Source organism: Lynx canadensis, chromosome C2 (genome assembly GCF_007474595.2).
Source record: "Lynx canadensis isolate LIC74 chromosome C2, mLynCan4.pri.v2, whole genome shotgun sequence".
NCBI lineage: Eukaryota > Metazoa > Chordata > Mammalia > Carnivora > Felidae > Lynx > Lynx canadensis.
This window is the reverse complement of record NC_044311.2, coordinates 87,240,673-87,255,007: the sequence shown is the minus strand read 5'-3', so window position 1 is coordinate 87,255,007 and position 14,335 is coordinate 87,240,673. Positions and strand designations below refer to the sequence as shown.

The 14,335-nt window shown below is 56.3% G+C and overlaps 1 protein-coding gene across 10 annotated transcripts in view; it reads right to left on the bottom strand.

The window, feature by feature from the left end:
* Nucleotides 1-2,687: 2,687 nt before the first annotated feature.
* TNK2 (tyrosine kinase non receptor 2) overlaps nucleotides 2,688-14,335 on the bottom strand; it is a 45,765-nt gene continuing 34,117 nt past the window's right edge. For 2 of the 10 annotated variants that reach the window (XM_030328660.1, XM_036064296.1), the window contains exons 10-14: nucleotides 9,398-9,592; nucleotides 7,887-7,978; nucleotides 7,265-7,309; nucleotides 5,176-6,530; nucleotides 4,674-4,805 (exon numbers count right to left, since the gene is read on the bottom strand). In XM_030328660.1, coding sequence (XP_030184520.1) covers nucleotides 4,674-4,805; nucleotides 5,176-6,530; nucleotides 7,265-7,309; nucleotides 7,887-7,978; nucleotides 9,398-9,592 — 1,819 coding nt within the window. The other 8 variants (XM_030328663.1, XM_030328664.1, XM_030328662.1 and 5 more) reach the window with 7 other exon arrangements.

Below are 14,335 nucleotides of genomic sequence, written 5' to 3'. Positions count from 1 at the left end.
TCTTCAGGGCTTGACTCAGTAAGATACCCAGTGAATTTTTGCTGATTTATTGATTCTCCTTGTTGGCAAACGAACCTGGGCCAGCTTTTTCAACATCCTCCTTTAAGATCTTTTCAACAAACCCAGGAGATGCTCGTAAGCACTGGCAGGCTGGTTAGAAGTGAGAAAAACAGCAGGAAGCCCCTAGGATTTAGGGGCTATGTATCTGGCAAGAAAAGTACATGGGGTTTCCCAATCCTCTGAGGAGCCCCCAGATCCTTTGGTGTCACCCTTGCAAAATATCTAAAATGTACTAGCTCTGCCATCATTTACCAAAAAACAGCATTTAAAAAAAAATGGGAGTTGAAAATGTCCATGATCAGGGTGCCTGGGTGGCTTGGTCGGTTAAGCGTCCGACTTCAGCTCAGGTCATGATCTCACAGTCCATGAGTTCGAGCCCCGCGTCAGGCACTGTGCTGACAGCTCAGAGCCTGGAGCCTGTTTCAGATTCTGTGTCTCCCTCTCTCTCTGCCCCTCCCCTGTTCATTCTCTCTCTCTGTCTCAAAAATAAATAAACGTTTAAAAAAAATTAAAAAAAAAAAAAGAAAATGTCCATGATCTATAAAAAAGGAATGACTTTATAGCAAAAGAAAATTATTTCAAAAAAATAAAGTGAAATTAAGGGGAAATGGGAAGAGAAAACAATTGCACGCAAAGAGATGTGGTCAGTGTGTAATGTAAGCTATTGATTGATAGCAGCAACATGAGAAAATAAAACGTAGAATGATTATAGTTTATTGGGTACGTATCATGGCCCATGCACTAGGCAAAATACTTTACCTGTGCAATCTCATTTAATCCACACCACCATTCTAAAAAGCAAGGATTATTGTCCCCCAGATTATAGGCTGAGAAAGGTTAAGTAACTTCTCCAAGATCAAACAGAACTGAGAATGGAATCCGGGTCTAACAGCAAAGTCCAAAGTTAACCATACTAATGTTTTCTTTTGGGTGATATATTTTGATTAAATATTTTTATTTATTTTTAAAAAATGCTTATTTTGAGACAGAGTGCATGCTGAGGAGGGGCAGAGAGAGAGGGAGAGAGAGAGAATCCCAAGCAGGTTCCATGCTGTCAGCTGTCCGTGCAGAGCCCAATATGGGGCTCAATTTCATGAACTGCATGATCATGACCTGAACTGAAATCAAGAGTCAGAAGCTTAACTGACTGAGCCACCCAGGCACCTCTTGACTAAATATTTTTAAATTGCAGTAAAATATAATTGAATTCTTAACTTAATACACAGGGTATTCAGAACATGTCTGGATCTGAAGGCCCAGACCTCCCAGGCCTGAGGGCCCACCAAGCAGTCCAGCCTGGAACAGCAAACACATAGACAGCACCCAGGCCCATCCTAAATGGCCTTTGTGTTGTTTTTAATAAACTAAACCATCAGCTTCCCCTCTCATGATTTGGCTGTCTTCCTAAAGTTCAGATCACATGGTAAAGCTCAAAGAGCTAATTCCCTTCATCCAGTCATTTCCTAAGAACCAGTAACAGACTAATCACTTACTTTGTAGAATGGGCCAGGGGTGCCTGGGTGGCTCAGTTAAGCATCTGACTTCTGCTCAGGTCATGATCTCGCGGTTCATGAGTTCAAGCCCCGCGTCAGGCTCTGTGCTGACAGCTCAGAGCCTGGAGCCTCCTTCGGATTCTGTGTCTCCCTCTCCTTCTGCCCCTCCCCTGCTCATGCTCTCTCTCTCTCTCTCAAAAATAAGCAAACATTAAAAAAAAAAAAAATTAAATGGGCCAAGGGTATTAATAGGCAGCTGACAGAAAAGGAAATATAAATGGCCCAAATCACTTTTTATAATGTTTATTCACCCATTGGGGAAATGCAAAAACTACAGAAACCCATTTCACTGGCCAAAATCAGAAAGCTCTGGGACACATGGAGAGAGCTCTCACACGCTGGTGGCTGCTGGAATGAGCTCCTCCGTGGAGAGCAATTCAGCAACACCCATCAACACTGCACATACTCTTGGACTCAGGAGTTCCACTCCTGGGAACTCATCCTTCAGATTGACCTGCAGGTGCAAAATAATCCATATACGCCATTTATTGCATCAACGGTTATAATTGCAAAGGACTGGAAACAGCCCAAGGGGCCTGGTTAAGCAGACTATGGTACATCCACACACCCAGGCACCCCTGAACAAGAATGGGGACACTCTTTCAGTATGGCCATGGAACCCTTCAGAATGTGCTGTGAAAAAAACCAGACAAGAAGGCAGCCTCTGGGGAGGGGAGGTGGCGGCTGGGGCAGTAGACTTCACTGAGGACTCTTCAACACCTTTTGAATTTTGAACCATATGAAATATTCAGAAAAACAAAATACATATTGAAGCTTTCCTCCATTACTAAAGGTTCTGGCTTAGCTCTAACTAGGTGAGTTATCGTACATGCTCTCTCCTGCAGTATATATGGCCTTATAGACCTCTCGAGCAAAACCATGGAGACAGAGTCAGTGACTACATCAGCAGGGGCTCTGCCCCTCTGCCAGGGTCACCCGGGGCCCGCACTTCCTCCCTCTGTCCACAGGTGGCACCAGGAGGACTGCCACCCTGGACAGATGGTGGTGGCCTGGGAAGCCCCGGGGCCTCAGGCTGCTGACCAAGAGTCAAAGAAACAGACAGTCACAAGTAAGTAACATAAAATAGAAACTAACTTTATTTCTCTGGAAGAAGCAGGTATCCATAGCTGGGGCAGCAACTTTGGCGACACAGGCTGGTAGGAAAACACAGAACAGCACAGGGGAGGAGCTGGGTCAAAGAGGAAGCACTGGTATCCCTCCAGGGCAGCTGCCCCCTTGGTCTCCTTCCAACCCTGGGGCCTTGGGCCCTGGTCCCTGCCAGAGAACAATCTGGCACCCTCGCTCTGCTTCCTGAGCCACTCAGGGCTATTTCCAGGCACAAGATCCTAAGACCAGCCTAGTCCCATAACATATCCATGGTGAGGCCACAAGTCACATTCTCTCCGACACCCTAACTGCCCTCCAGGGGATCCCTGGAGAAGGGCCCTACCCTGGGAGGGCTTGCTGGGTGCTGGTCCACCTTTCTGTGTGGCCAACACATCCTCCCTGCACGAGTCAAGCCCGGCTTCCCCACTGGCAGAGCATGGAAACACACTCCGGCCACTGGCCCAACCAGAGGCTGGAGCCAGAAGCAGGTCAGCTGCAGGGCCTGCTGAGGCGGCCACCAGGCCTGCCTTCATGGGGTTCCTTCCCACCCCTTGGCTAAGGGCACCAAGAGCTGATCCAAAGTTGCAGGGACAGCACTGGGTGAGGGAGGGACAGCAAGGTGGGGCTCCCAGTCTCCTGCTGCCTTGGCTTTGCTCTGCCACGGCAAGTGGCAGCAGGTCCTCCAGGCCTGGGCAGGTCTTCTCCCCACCCTTGTCAGATGGACAGGCTCAAGTGATTCCTTCAGGGCAGACCCTCTGGCTCTTCAGACATCTCAGCGCCTAAAGGACGGGAAACAACGAGAAAGCCCCTCTATCAATACAGGGGCTGATTCAACAGAGTGTCTAGAGTGCGTGGGCACAAGAGGGCCTCTTGATGGTGGGCTAATCGGTTGAAAAGTCAGCAATGATTTTGGAACTTATCATCCTGGGATGCCTTTTTCTCTTTAATTAAAAAAAAAGAGAGAACAGCACTACTGAGTATTAGACTATCAGAGGGCAATAGGCACGGTAAAGCCTAAGTTTCTTTGGATGCAAATTAGTAAGAATCACCACAAGTTAACAGCTGACACTCGGTGATGGTGTCCCACGTGCCAGACGCTTGCTGTGTGATTTGACAGATGCATCCCTCGTTTCTTCTAGTCATTTCTATGAGGTAGATACTGTCATTTGTACAGATTTTTTTCCCCCCTAAGTTATCTCTACTCCCAATGTGGAGCTAAAACTCACGACCCCGAGATCATACTCTCTACTGACTGAGCCAGCCAGGCCCTCATTAGTACACGTTTTACAGATGAGGATGGAGAGGTCAGGAAACATGCCCAAGCTGACTCCGTCCCTGAGCGGAAGGCTGGGCTCTAATTCCAGCTATCTGCTGCCAGGGCCCACCAGCTCCAAAACCCCCCACCCACCAGCGTCCCTCCGAGGACAATGCTGGGATCTACCCATACCTCTACCTCCGACTTGATACAATTCTCATTTATGATGTATATATTTACATTTATACTACAGATCATTTGTATCATTTATTACATGTCCACATATACATTTTTAACAGGAAAGTAATGGGATTATTTTTGGTTAAGCGTTCCATTGAAATGGCATTAAAACTTTAAATTGAAATACGAAATGGAGAGGTGAGAAATATGTTGAAATCACTGAGCCCTAAACTGCTGCTCCCTGACGCAGGTTCAAGGGTGCTGTGTGGGGTTAGGAAGCAAGCCCCCACAAGGGGAGAGGCTCCAGTGCCCTCTCTTTACTTATTAGTTCTTTTGCACCAAGTGGCTACAAAGTCTAAATGCACTGAGGAGAAACTGTTTTCACCCAGAACTGCCTGCATCCCAGGGTGGGGGCTGCCTTCCCTCCTCCCAGCTGGGCAGCCCTATGCCTCCTGGCCCTGTGAGGCCCTCGAGGCGTGGGGCTCTCTTCTAGCCGGGTATGCTCCCGAGGGGCTCACTCACTTGTGGTGGGCGGGGCCGCAGGAGCCCAGGAGGTGGCAGCCTGCCTGCTCCAGGTTCCAGTCACACATCTCCAGCACCTTGTGGCACTCGCTTCGCGGCCGCAGACCCAACCCAAAGAGCTGCTCCACCTGAGGAGCAGAGGGTGGTGCCATGGGACACACTGGGGCTGAAGGGCACCGGCCAGGGTAGGGGCAGAGGAGAGCCAGAGGCAGGATGGTAGGGAGGGGCAAAAGGAGGTGAGAGCGGCAGAACCAGTCTTCAGGGTCCCTGAAAGCCAGAGCGGGCAGGAGGTGGTGGTACCTTCAGATACTGGGCAGCCCTCTGCACGCTCCAGCTGTGACTCTGCAGGGCCGCCTGGCACTCCTCTGTGGTCACCCCATGCACCATGGCCTGCAGCTGGGCACACCCACCCACCTACCCATCAGCACCACTTGGGCCCATTCCTCCCGGGCCCTTGGGCCCCTGCCCCTCCAACCAGCGGCCAGGCCCGGTACTCACCACCTGGATCTTGTCTGTTGGTCGTCCAGCCTCTGGCCCGTCCCCAGGGCAGCCCCTCTGTGGCAGCCGTGCAGTGGCCCTCGGGGCTGGTGGCCGGACCCCTGGGTTACTGTTGTTGGTGGAGAAGTTGGCCTTGGGGTCTGGGGCAGCCTGGGGCATTGGTCGAACAGTGGCAGTGGGAGCGGCAGGGGCTGGGGTGCTGGGTGGGGGCAGCAGCAGGGGCACAGGCAGGGGGGCCGGCTCTTCAGGGCTTTGGGCCTCACGCAGGAAGCGCTGGTAGCGCTCCAGGTAGGGTGGGCGCTCGGGCAGCAGGTAATAGTGGGTGTTGCTGACCTTCTTGCCATCACGGACGATGGGTAGGATGCAGGGACCAGCCCGTGGGCCGGGTGCCTGGATCACTTGTGGTGTAGCATACTTGGGGTCTGAGGCAAAGCTCTGGGTGGTGGGCATGGTCTTCCCAGGTGAGCTTGAGAGCCGGGGCGGCAGTGGGGAGCTTCCAGGTGGTACCAGGGGGCTAGGGGTCCTCGAGCCTTGAGGGGACAGGGGCTCCCGGGGAGGCACCCGGGGAGGGGAGGCAGGTCCAGGCCACCGCCCTATCTCCTCCTCACCTGAGGGGGCTGGAGACAGCTCACCACGTGGGCGAGTGGGCCTCGGGGGGATGGGCACCCGGGGGGGCACCTGGGGCTTGTCCTCACCCGCTGGGGCTGGGCCAGGTGAAGGGACCAGGGAGCCAGCCGGGACCCGCAGCTGCCGCATGCACTCCTGCTGCAGCGCCTGGAAGATCTGTGCGGTCTGGGCCGAGCTGGGCGGCTTGCTCCCACCCTGGGGTGGGAGGAACAGATTGTCCTCCAGGGGAGGGAGGAGCTGCGCCTGCTCAGGCACAAAGGCATAATTGGTTTCACCCTGGCTGGGCCCAGCACAGACCCCTGTAGCCACCAGGGTGCTGTTGATGGAGCAGACTTCAAAGTCGTCCTCATCCTGGGCCACATCGTCGTAGGCAGGAGGCGGGGGCAGCGGGCGGGCATCCCAGTCCACCACAGGAGTGGGATGCAGGGGCCGGGGCAGTGCCCGAGTGGGGCTCTGCGGTGGAGTCTTGTCCAGCAAGGAGCAGGCATCCATGGCCAGCTGTGCCAGTGAGGGTGCACAGGGCCGGGGGGCGGGGACGACGGGCTCCTCGCCGAAGTCAATGAGTGTGACCTCGCTCCCGCCGCCACGCCCTGCCTTGGTGCCCGGCACCCGAGCTGAGGGCTTCGCCAGCCACAGCCCACGGGTCAGGCCTGGTTTCCGGAGGCCCAGCCTCTTGAAGTCGCTGGACAGAGGGTCCTGGTCCTCACTCACTGGGTCGTAGGTTGGCTCTAGGATAGAGAGGGAGATCCTAACGAGAAGGCAGTGTCAGGGGGACGGGAAGAATGACAAGTGTCTTCCACCAACTCCCCACTCCAAATGCCCCCAGAGGTTAGCCCTCAGCTGCCAAAATTCTCAAGGCACACACCAACCCTATTCACACGGGAGGACAGGACCTGCTCTGGACGCCATGAGCTCTCCACACAGGCTAATGAGCCCCTGCCTCCATCTCGGCTAGAGCAAGCAACACCCCACACCTGCCTGCCTAATACCCCAACACACAAGACCCCAGGTATCCCGGGCTCCTGGGCCTGGTTGGTAATCCCTTGTCCCCACTCTGTTATGGCACACAGCACACCACTAGTGCAGGCAGCGGGCTATGGGCAATCCTCCACCATTAAGGGCAACAGGAGCTGTCCTTGGAAGAGCACAGAGCTCCTGACTAGCCACCATGAAAGCCCAGACACAGCCTCTGCAGGCCCCAAAGGGAGTGGAGCAGGGCCAGGTGACGGTGGAGAGGGGGGACCAGGACCACACAATTGCTCCAGGAGCCCAGGTGTTTGCAAGGCGGGGGAGAGGCAGGCATGCTGGGCCAGGTCAGCGGCACGAGCTCACAGCACACATCCCACCTCCCCTCCCGCCCGGCCAGCCCACCAGGGCTCTGTACCTTTCAGAAGGAGAGGAGGAATGAGAGGAGAGAGGGGGCAGGGGCAGGGGCCAAGGCATCGAGAGCAGCCCCACTTACTCTGAGCGAAGATGGCAGGCTGAGGTGGGCGAGGTGGAGGCTCCCCTGCAAGAAAGGCCATGCGGAGAGTAGAAGGGACAGAGCGGGAGAGACAGAGGACGGGGGAGGGAAGACAGCCAGACAAGAGGGCAGAGTGTGGAGAGAGACAGAGAGAGGGCAGTGAATAGGAGTGAGTGGACATACACACCCAAGAGCAATGGGAAGCAATGGGGTGGCAGGATGGGGGAAAACGGGTTCCGGAACAACAGGCACAGGATCCGGGAGATGGATGAGGCTCCTGGCCAACATGAAGCCCGTGGGGTGGTTTTGGCTTGGGAGAGGACAGCAGGATTAGGGGGGGGGGGGTGAGGAAAGCCAGGATCTGAGCACAGCGGGAAGGAGGGAGGAGGGAAGCTGAGGTGGGCAGGCCAACACAGGACGGCCGAGGATGCCCACCTCGGCGGATACAGCTGCTTCTCATCTTCCACCCCACACCCAGCCGGAGCCGGGTCACAGCTGTCCCCCGGCAGCCCTGGCCCAACTGTCCCAGAGCCAGAACAGCCAGCTCAGAGTGCCTGCACAAGACAGTGCCTTTTCCTGGGCAGCTGATGAACTAGGGGGCACTGGGGAGCCAGGCTCTTACTTTTCACCCTTCCTAGATGTTGGGTGGGTCGGGAGGTGCTCAGTTCCACGCTCAGCAGGTCAGGAGGGTCCATGGGGTTTCCCAGGTACAGTCTGTGGGGAGAGAACCGGGTCAGAGGGTGGCGGCTGGGGGAAGGGTGTGGAGTGGTGACGGTCGTGGGGAACCTCAGGAGGAGATGCCCGGGGTCAAGCAGAGAACAAAACCCTGAGTGCATGTAGGGGACCATCTTGTCCAAGCCCCGCACAGACTTGGGTCTGGAGCACAGGACGTGCGATTCCCTGAAGACCGTACTCAGGGAGGGTGTCATGGAGAGAGGGCAGAGACAGAACTGACTGCAGGGTGAAAGGCTTGGACTGAAGGGGCTCCAACAATACCCTACAAAAGCAGAGCTGGCCCTCCATGACCGCCATGGCACCCCAACCCACGTCTAGCAGCCACCTGCTGGCACACTCTCTTCTGTCCTCCCGGGCCCGCTCCCCTGTCGGGGTCCGTAGGAGGCACCCTTCTGCCCCGCTGCCAGGTGGGAGAGGGGCTGGGCCACTTGCCCTGCTCCCGATTCACCCTCTCAAACCCTGTGCTGACTGTCAGGCCTTGGGACTTAGTCACTGAGCTGATGAAAGCCTGGAGGAATGGGGCTGGGCTGGCCGCAGCACACCAGGAGCAGGGCAGAGGGTGCCGGGCCACCTTCTGGAGGGCGTCTACACACCTCGCCCCAATTCCCACAGGCCCGTGCTGGCTCACACCAGCTGCTCTCCCAGGGCTTCGGGTTCTGGTGTGTGGGGGCAAGAGGGCAGGCCTGCTTCACTGTGCAGGGCAGAACCGAATGTCAGGTTCTCAGGGCAGAACCGAATGTCAGGAGAAGTCAGAGGAGAAAGGGCTGCCTCAAAGCCTCCTGGGGCCAGCAGAGAGGCATGAAGCCTGGGCTGAGGAGCTGCCAGGTGGCTCGCTGGGGTAGGGCACCCAGGAAGTGACTAATTCTTCTCTTCTGTGTCCTCTACAGAGGACAGGTCCCCAGTGACCTCATCCTTTCACTTAAAGGAGACTGAACCCCCTGCCAGGTAGAGAGTGAGCACGCAGGGGCGGGGGGTGTTGCCTAACCTTCCTCCTGGGCTTTCCCCACAGGGAGCTCTTTCTCTGGGCCCCCAGCTCACCCCCTGGTACCTGTGCACACCCCAGGGCTTGACCCAGCAGGCTCCATCTCCCAGACTCTACACAAACACTAGGGGGCATGACAGAAACCCTCCTGCTGAACTCATTCCAGAGGCTGTTCTCAAGTCCATGTTCCTAAGGTCGGTGTTCTGGGGCGGGGGGGGTTCCACCAAACAGAAGTGTGCCTCCATCCTCTGAAGCTCCTAACCTCAGTTCTGCCTACAGGGAACAGCTTTCAGGCAATAAGAGACCCTCTGCCCTATTGTTGTGACAAGGACCTTGGCAGTGAGAGCCTGCATGCCCAGGGAGGAGCTGCTGACTCTGGAGCCACAGGTGACCCCTACCCCCACAAATGCACTCACTCATCAATCTTGTCGGGGAAGCCCCAGCAGTGGCGGGGGTCACTGTCGCCATGTCCCGTGTGGATGAAGCTATTCTGCAGGGGTTGGCTGATGTCCTGGGCTGAAAGGCCAGCCACGGAGGTCACCACGTTGCGAGGAAAGGGTCCCACACACAGTGTCCGGGTGTTCTGTCCACGCCACCAGTAATTCTCAGCCCTGCTCAACAGAGATGACATGGTGAACACCAGGGTGTGTGAGGTGGCCCCAGGAAGTGGGACCCTTTTCATTCCAAGCTCTCTCCAGCCAGAATATATCTGACTATCTTGGCAGGAGGGGACCCAAGGGCTATGGTTCTGAGACCAGGCTGGTCTGTCATCAGCCTGCCTGCCCCACGACCTGTCACTCTCCCAGTACAGGGCCTGTCTGTTTATACACACCTTACCCTAAGACACTTAAGTGGGTCAGACAACCTTTTCCGACAGTTTACAAATAAGCAGATAGGTTACAAATAAGTGACAGGACTTGCCTACAGTTCCCAGACAGATCATAGCAGACTCAGGATTAAAATTTGGCTATTAGTCTCCAGCTACCACCCTTCCTATAAATCTGCCTTGCCTCCCTCCTCCCTGGCAAGGCCTGTACCCCTACCCTCTGGCCACCTGACCTTGCTATTCAGCCCAGTTCCCGGGCATCCTGAGCTGCAGGGGCCAAGGGAACACCATGGCCTTAGCACTGGGCTTGGAGCCAAGCCCCCCAACCACACTCTGTCTCCTGCATGCAGCCCCTTGTGAATTTGGAAGCACTGCAAGCAACCCACGCCTTCCCATCACCAGTTTTTGTATCTCCAGTGTCTTCCACCACCTCTAGGCAGGGCTGTGGGACCTGTGCCCTTAACCCCGGTCATCTCCTGGGGAGTTCTACTCTTGTCTTAAATAAGGGATCTATAAGGGGACCCAGCCTCCCAGTGCGGCTGGACTGTGGGACCACCCCCCCCCACTCTGATCTCAGACACAGAACCTCTACTGACGTAGCCTAAGCCTGAGCCTGGAGTGGGGGTTGGGGTAGGATGGTGCCCTCCTGGACACTTCAAGTGGCAGGATGCAGCTCCTTTGTCTGCCACTAGGATCGCTCACACCAGACGACATGGGCAGAATCTGAGCTAAGGCAGAGGTAGTGCAGCCTCATGCCGCTGTGGTGGACACATGCACACACCCAGTCAACCCCCACCTGGGCAGCCAGGAGCATCAAGGTCTCCTCCAAACTGGAGCCAGACCACAGGGACCAAGGGCGGATGGAGGCTGAGCTCCTGGACCCTCCTCCATGAGGTGACATGGCCCGTTGGGGCAGCACGACCTCAATCAGCCTGCTCTGGAGATCACAAGTCAAACCCCATGAGCACAGCAGTGCTTGGGAAGCCAAGAGGTGGGGCGGCAGAGGGCTGGGAGCCCAGCCTCCCCATAAACAGGGCCGCTGACCAGCCTACCACCAGACACAGCAGCCCTGTGATTACACCCTGCCCTAGGGTGGGAAGGGCAGGAAAGGAAGCAAGAAGAGAGGACAACACCCAGGAAGGGACAAAGCCCATCGGAAAACAGCAGGGCTGTTCCGAGAAGAGAACGTCCCCTAGCACCCCAGTCCCAAGGACTGGCTGAGGTCGAGAGCCTCCCATGAAGCAGGGTGAAGAGGGATGCCTGACACCAGGGGACCCCCTGCTGCTCTCTGCCCACCCCCACCCCTGCACCCAATGGCTCCCTGGGTTCTGCGTACCCCTTTACAGACCTTCTAAACACCAACCCCAGGCTGGACATTGAACTCTGCTCTCCACACCTCTTCAGAGGTGCTCATTAACCTGGGTGAGAGAGGTAACCGAGGCAGAGAGATAGTTCAAAGTAGAATGGAAGCATGTCCAAGGCCAGTTCCACCCTGTGACCCTGTCTTCCCTGTGTCGACCCTGAGCAAGGCCAGACTGGCAGGTCACTCCCTCCACCCCCTTCCTTTTGCCAGCACAGCCGAACACACGGGGGCTCCTTTGGACCCACTTCTGAGAGTGAGAGATGCCAACCCACCTCCCTTTATTATAGGTATGGCCGAGGCAAGAGCCTCCAGGACTGCTGGGAGTCCCGACATCACTTCCCAAAAGATCTGTGCTACTAGGGGAGGGGAGCTGGAGGGCAGGGCAAGTGTAAGACAGACACCCTCGGAAGCAGCATCCTCTCGACAAGGCTCAAATGTAAGTCTTGAGATGGCCAATGCTATATCGTGCTGCTTACCTGTGCCCCTCTGAGAATCAGTAGGGCCGAAGTACCAGCAGCTCAGAGAGGACTGAGGCCACCCTCCCCACCCTCCTGCACTGGCCACACCCGCTCCCCCTCCTTGAACAGGCCAGAGTCTCCATAGCAATGGGAGGGCTAGGCCTACCATGGGCAGACACTGCAGTGAGGACAGAAGTCCCTGGGGGAACAGGAGAAGGGGCCAGCCCCTCCAGCACGAACTCTCTATTTCCTGCAACCTGTCAGTATCCTGGGACAAGTACAAAGTGGAGTGGCACCTGGGAAGCCAAGGCCTGAGCTGAGAACATGCCGCAGGCTACCTCTGCTCTATTTAGGACCAGCTTCTGGAAATCTCAGACCTCTGTCCCACTCCCGGTCTAAAGTAGTCCAGAAATGGCTGATAAATGTTGCTTGAATATTCTGCTCAAAACCCCACCCCACTCACTTCTCTCTGAGAGACCCAGGCAGCCCCTGGTTTTGAGAGACAGCCTAGGCCCTTGCATCCCCCTCCCCTACCTACCACTGGGAGCAGAGGCTCCAGGGACCAGGCCAGACCAGGCCAAGGCCCAGAAGATGGACTTCAAAACCTCTGTCTCCCTTCTCTAGATCTATAAAAATGGAACATGAAACAGCTGCCAGCCATCCTAATTTCCAAGTAAGAACCCATGGAAAAGACCCAAGTCATCATTTGTCCTTCCATCTAGACAGCACCTCACAGGCTCAGCAAAACATCTAGGTGTCCTGTCTCTGCCCACTGCCTGCTACCCCGAGAAACACTGAGCCTACAGAACCAATCAGAGCCAGGGACAAGGGGGCTCTCAGACTCCACTTGGAAACAAACACTGGCACAGCTTCCGCAAGAGGAGTCCAAGGCTGACAGATGAGCAGAAAGAGAGCAGAGAGCCAGGCTAAGAGGAGACACAGAAACAGAGACCCACACGTACAAGCCCAGACCCAAAAAGACACACACGAACAGAGAGCCCCTCCACTAGGAGACATGGAGACAGAGTCAGCCAAACAAACATAGAGACATCTGGGCACTGAAAAAACAAGGGGCAGAGTTAAAGCTCTGGTACCATCCGCATACAGGCCTACCCCCAAAGCCTCACCAGCTGTTGTGGCCTCCTGCCCCTCACCTCCCACCTCCTGAGCAGCTCCAGGAACCAAGAGCAGGCGCTGTGGTCCAAGTCGGCCGTGGCCCTGGAGGAGGAGCCCAGCAAGCCCACACTGGCAGGCAGCTGCGGAGCCAGCAGCTCAGGCCAACCGGAGGCTGTGACGCAAGGGCAGGGCAGGGCAGGGCACGACCACTGTGCCTCCCAAGAGGAGCGGCTCCCCTGGGGCCCCACCTGTTGCCCGCCTAGCTCTGGTGGTAACCCAGGGTGCCAGCTCCAGAGACACACACCCCAGGAACACAAGAAGCAACTGAGTCACCCGCTGGGGACCACTGGGTCCCCACTGAGAGCAAGGGATGGGGGAGGTAAAGACCTGAGGGCTATGGTGCACAAGATGGGTCAGGTTCAAGGTCCTCCTGCTCTTGTAGGTAGGAATGGATATAGGTCCAGACTTCTGAATTAACACCCTGCCATGCCCCTCTAGACAGGCCCTCACCCTAATCTTCCTATTTCTGGAATGCTCCCCAGTCCCTTGTCTGGCTCCTCAGCCCCAAACCCACAGACTGTCTTCCTTCCTGTCCCCTGAGCCTCTCTCCATCTAAAAGCTTTCTGCTTTCGTTTACCACCAACTCCCCAAACTTCACCCCCACAACTTGTTGGTTTGTCATTCATATTCTCAGACTGGGCCCAAAGGCTAGGCAAGCCCTGGCCTGGGGAAGAGGTGCTGGGGCCACAGTGAGGGTAGGTCATGTTCCTCCACAACCAGCTTGGGCTCCAGGGCCTACCCTATCACTCTGACCAAACGCAGAAGCTCTCCCCTCTCACCAACACCCCATGAGGCACAGACTGAATGAACTAAAGGCCCAAGACCCCCAGACCTGAAGCCCAGGTAGAAAGGGCTCTGTAGGAAGCGAACCCTGTCCTCATCCCTGCCTGGCTCTGAGTCAGAAGAGCTGGGAGCACAGGGGATTTCCTCTGCCTTGCTCCTCTTCCTGGTCCTCCATGCTCACCCCCTACCCCAAAGGCACCTCGACCCCGCCCTGCCCCAACCAGTTCCTCGGCAGCCCTGGGGATCAGATAACAGAGGGTGGGGTGAGTGGTGGGTAGGGCCTCCTTAGCAGAAGGGCTTGAATGGGGGCTACAGGTAGGAGACATGACTCAGGAGATGCTGCCTGGAGGCAGAGACGTGTGTCCCACGTGTCTGGGCAGGGGCGGGTAAGGAATGGGGACTGGGGACAAAGGAGCCCAGGTGGGCAGCCCAGCAGAAAATGGAGGGGAGCCCCAGGAGGCGACAGTGGGGCTCAGTGGGAGGGCAGAGGCTGCCAGGAAGAGGGTGGGGCTGCTTTGGGGTTCTGACAGGTACCCAGCCGGGTAGTCTAGAGTCCCTGTCCTGGGAGGAGGTGGGAAGGGAAGAAAGACAGGATGAGAGGAATGTTCAGGAGTTCCAGAGTCCCTAGTTGTGGCCCCAGGGCCAAGGCTGAGCCACTTCCTTCGCCTCACCATATCAGCAGTTTGGCTCTGACCCACACAGCCAGGGCTGGAGCCGAGTGGGAAAAGGGTGAAAGGGTGGTGCTAGG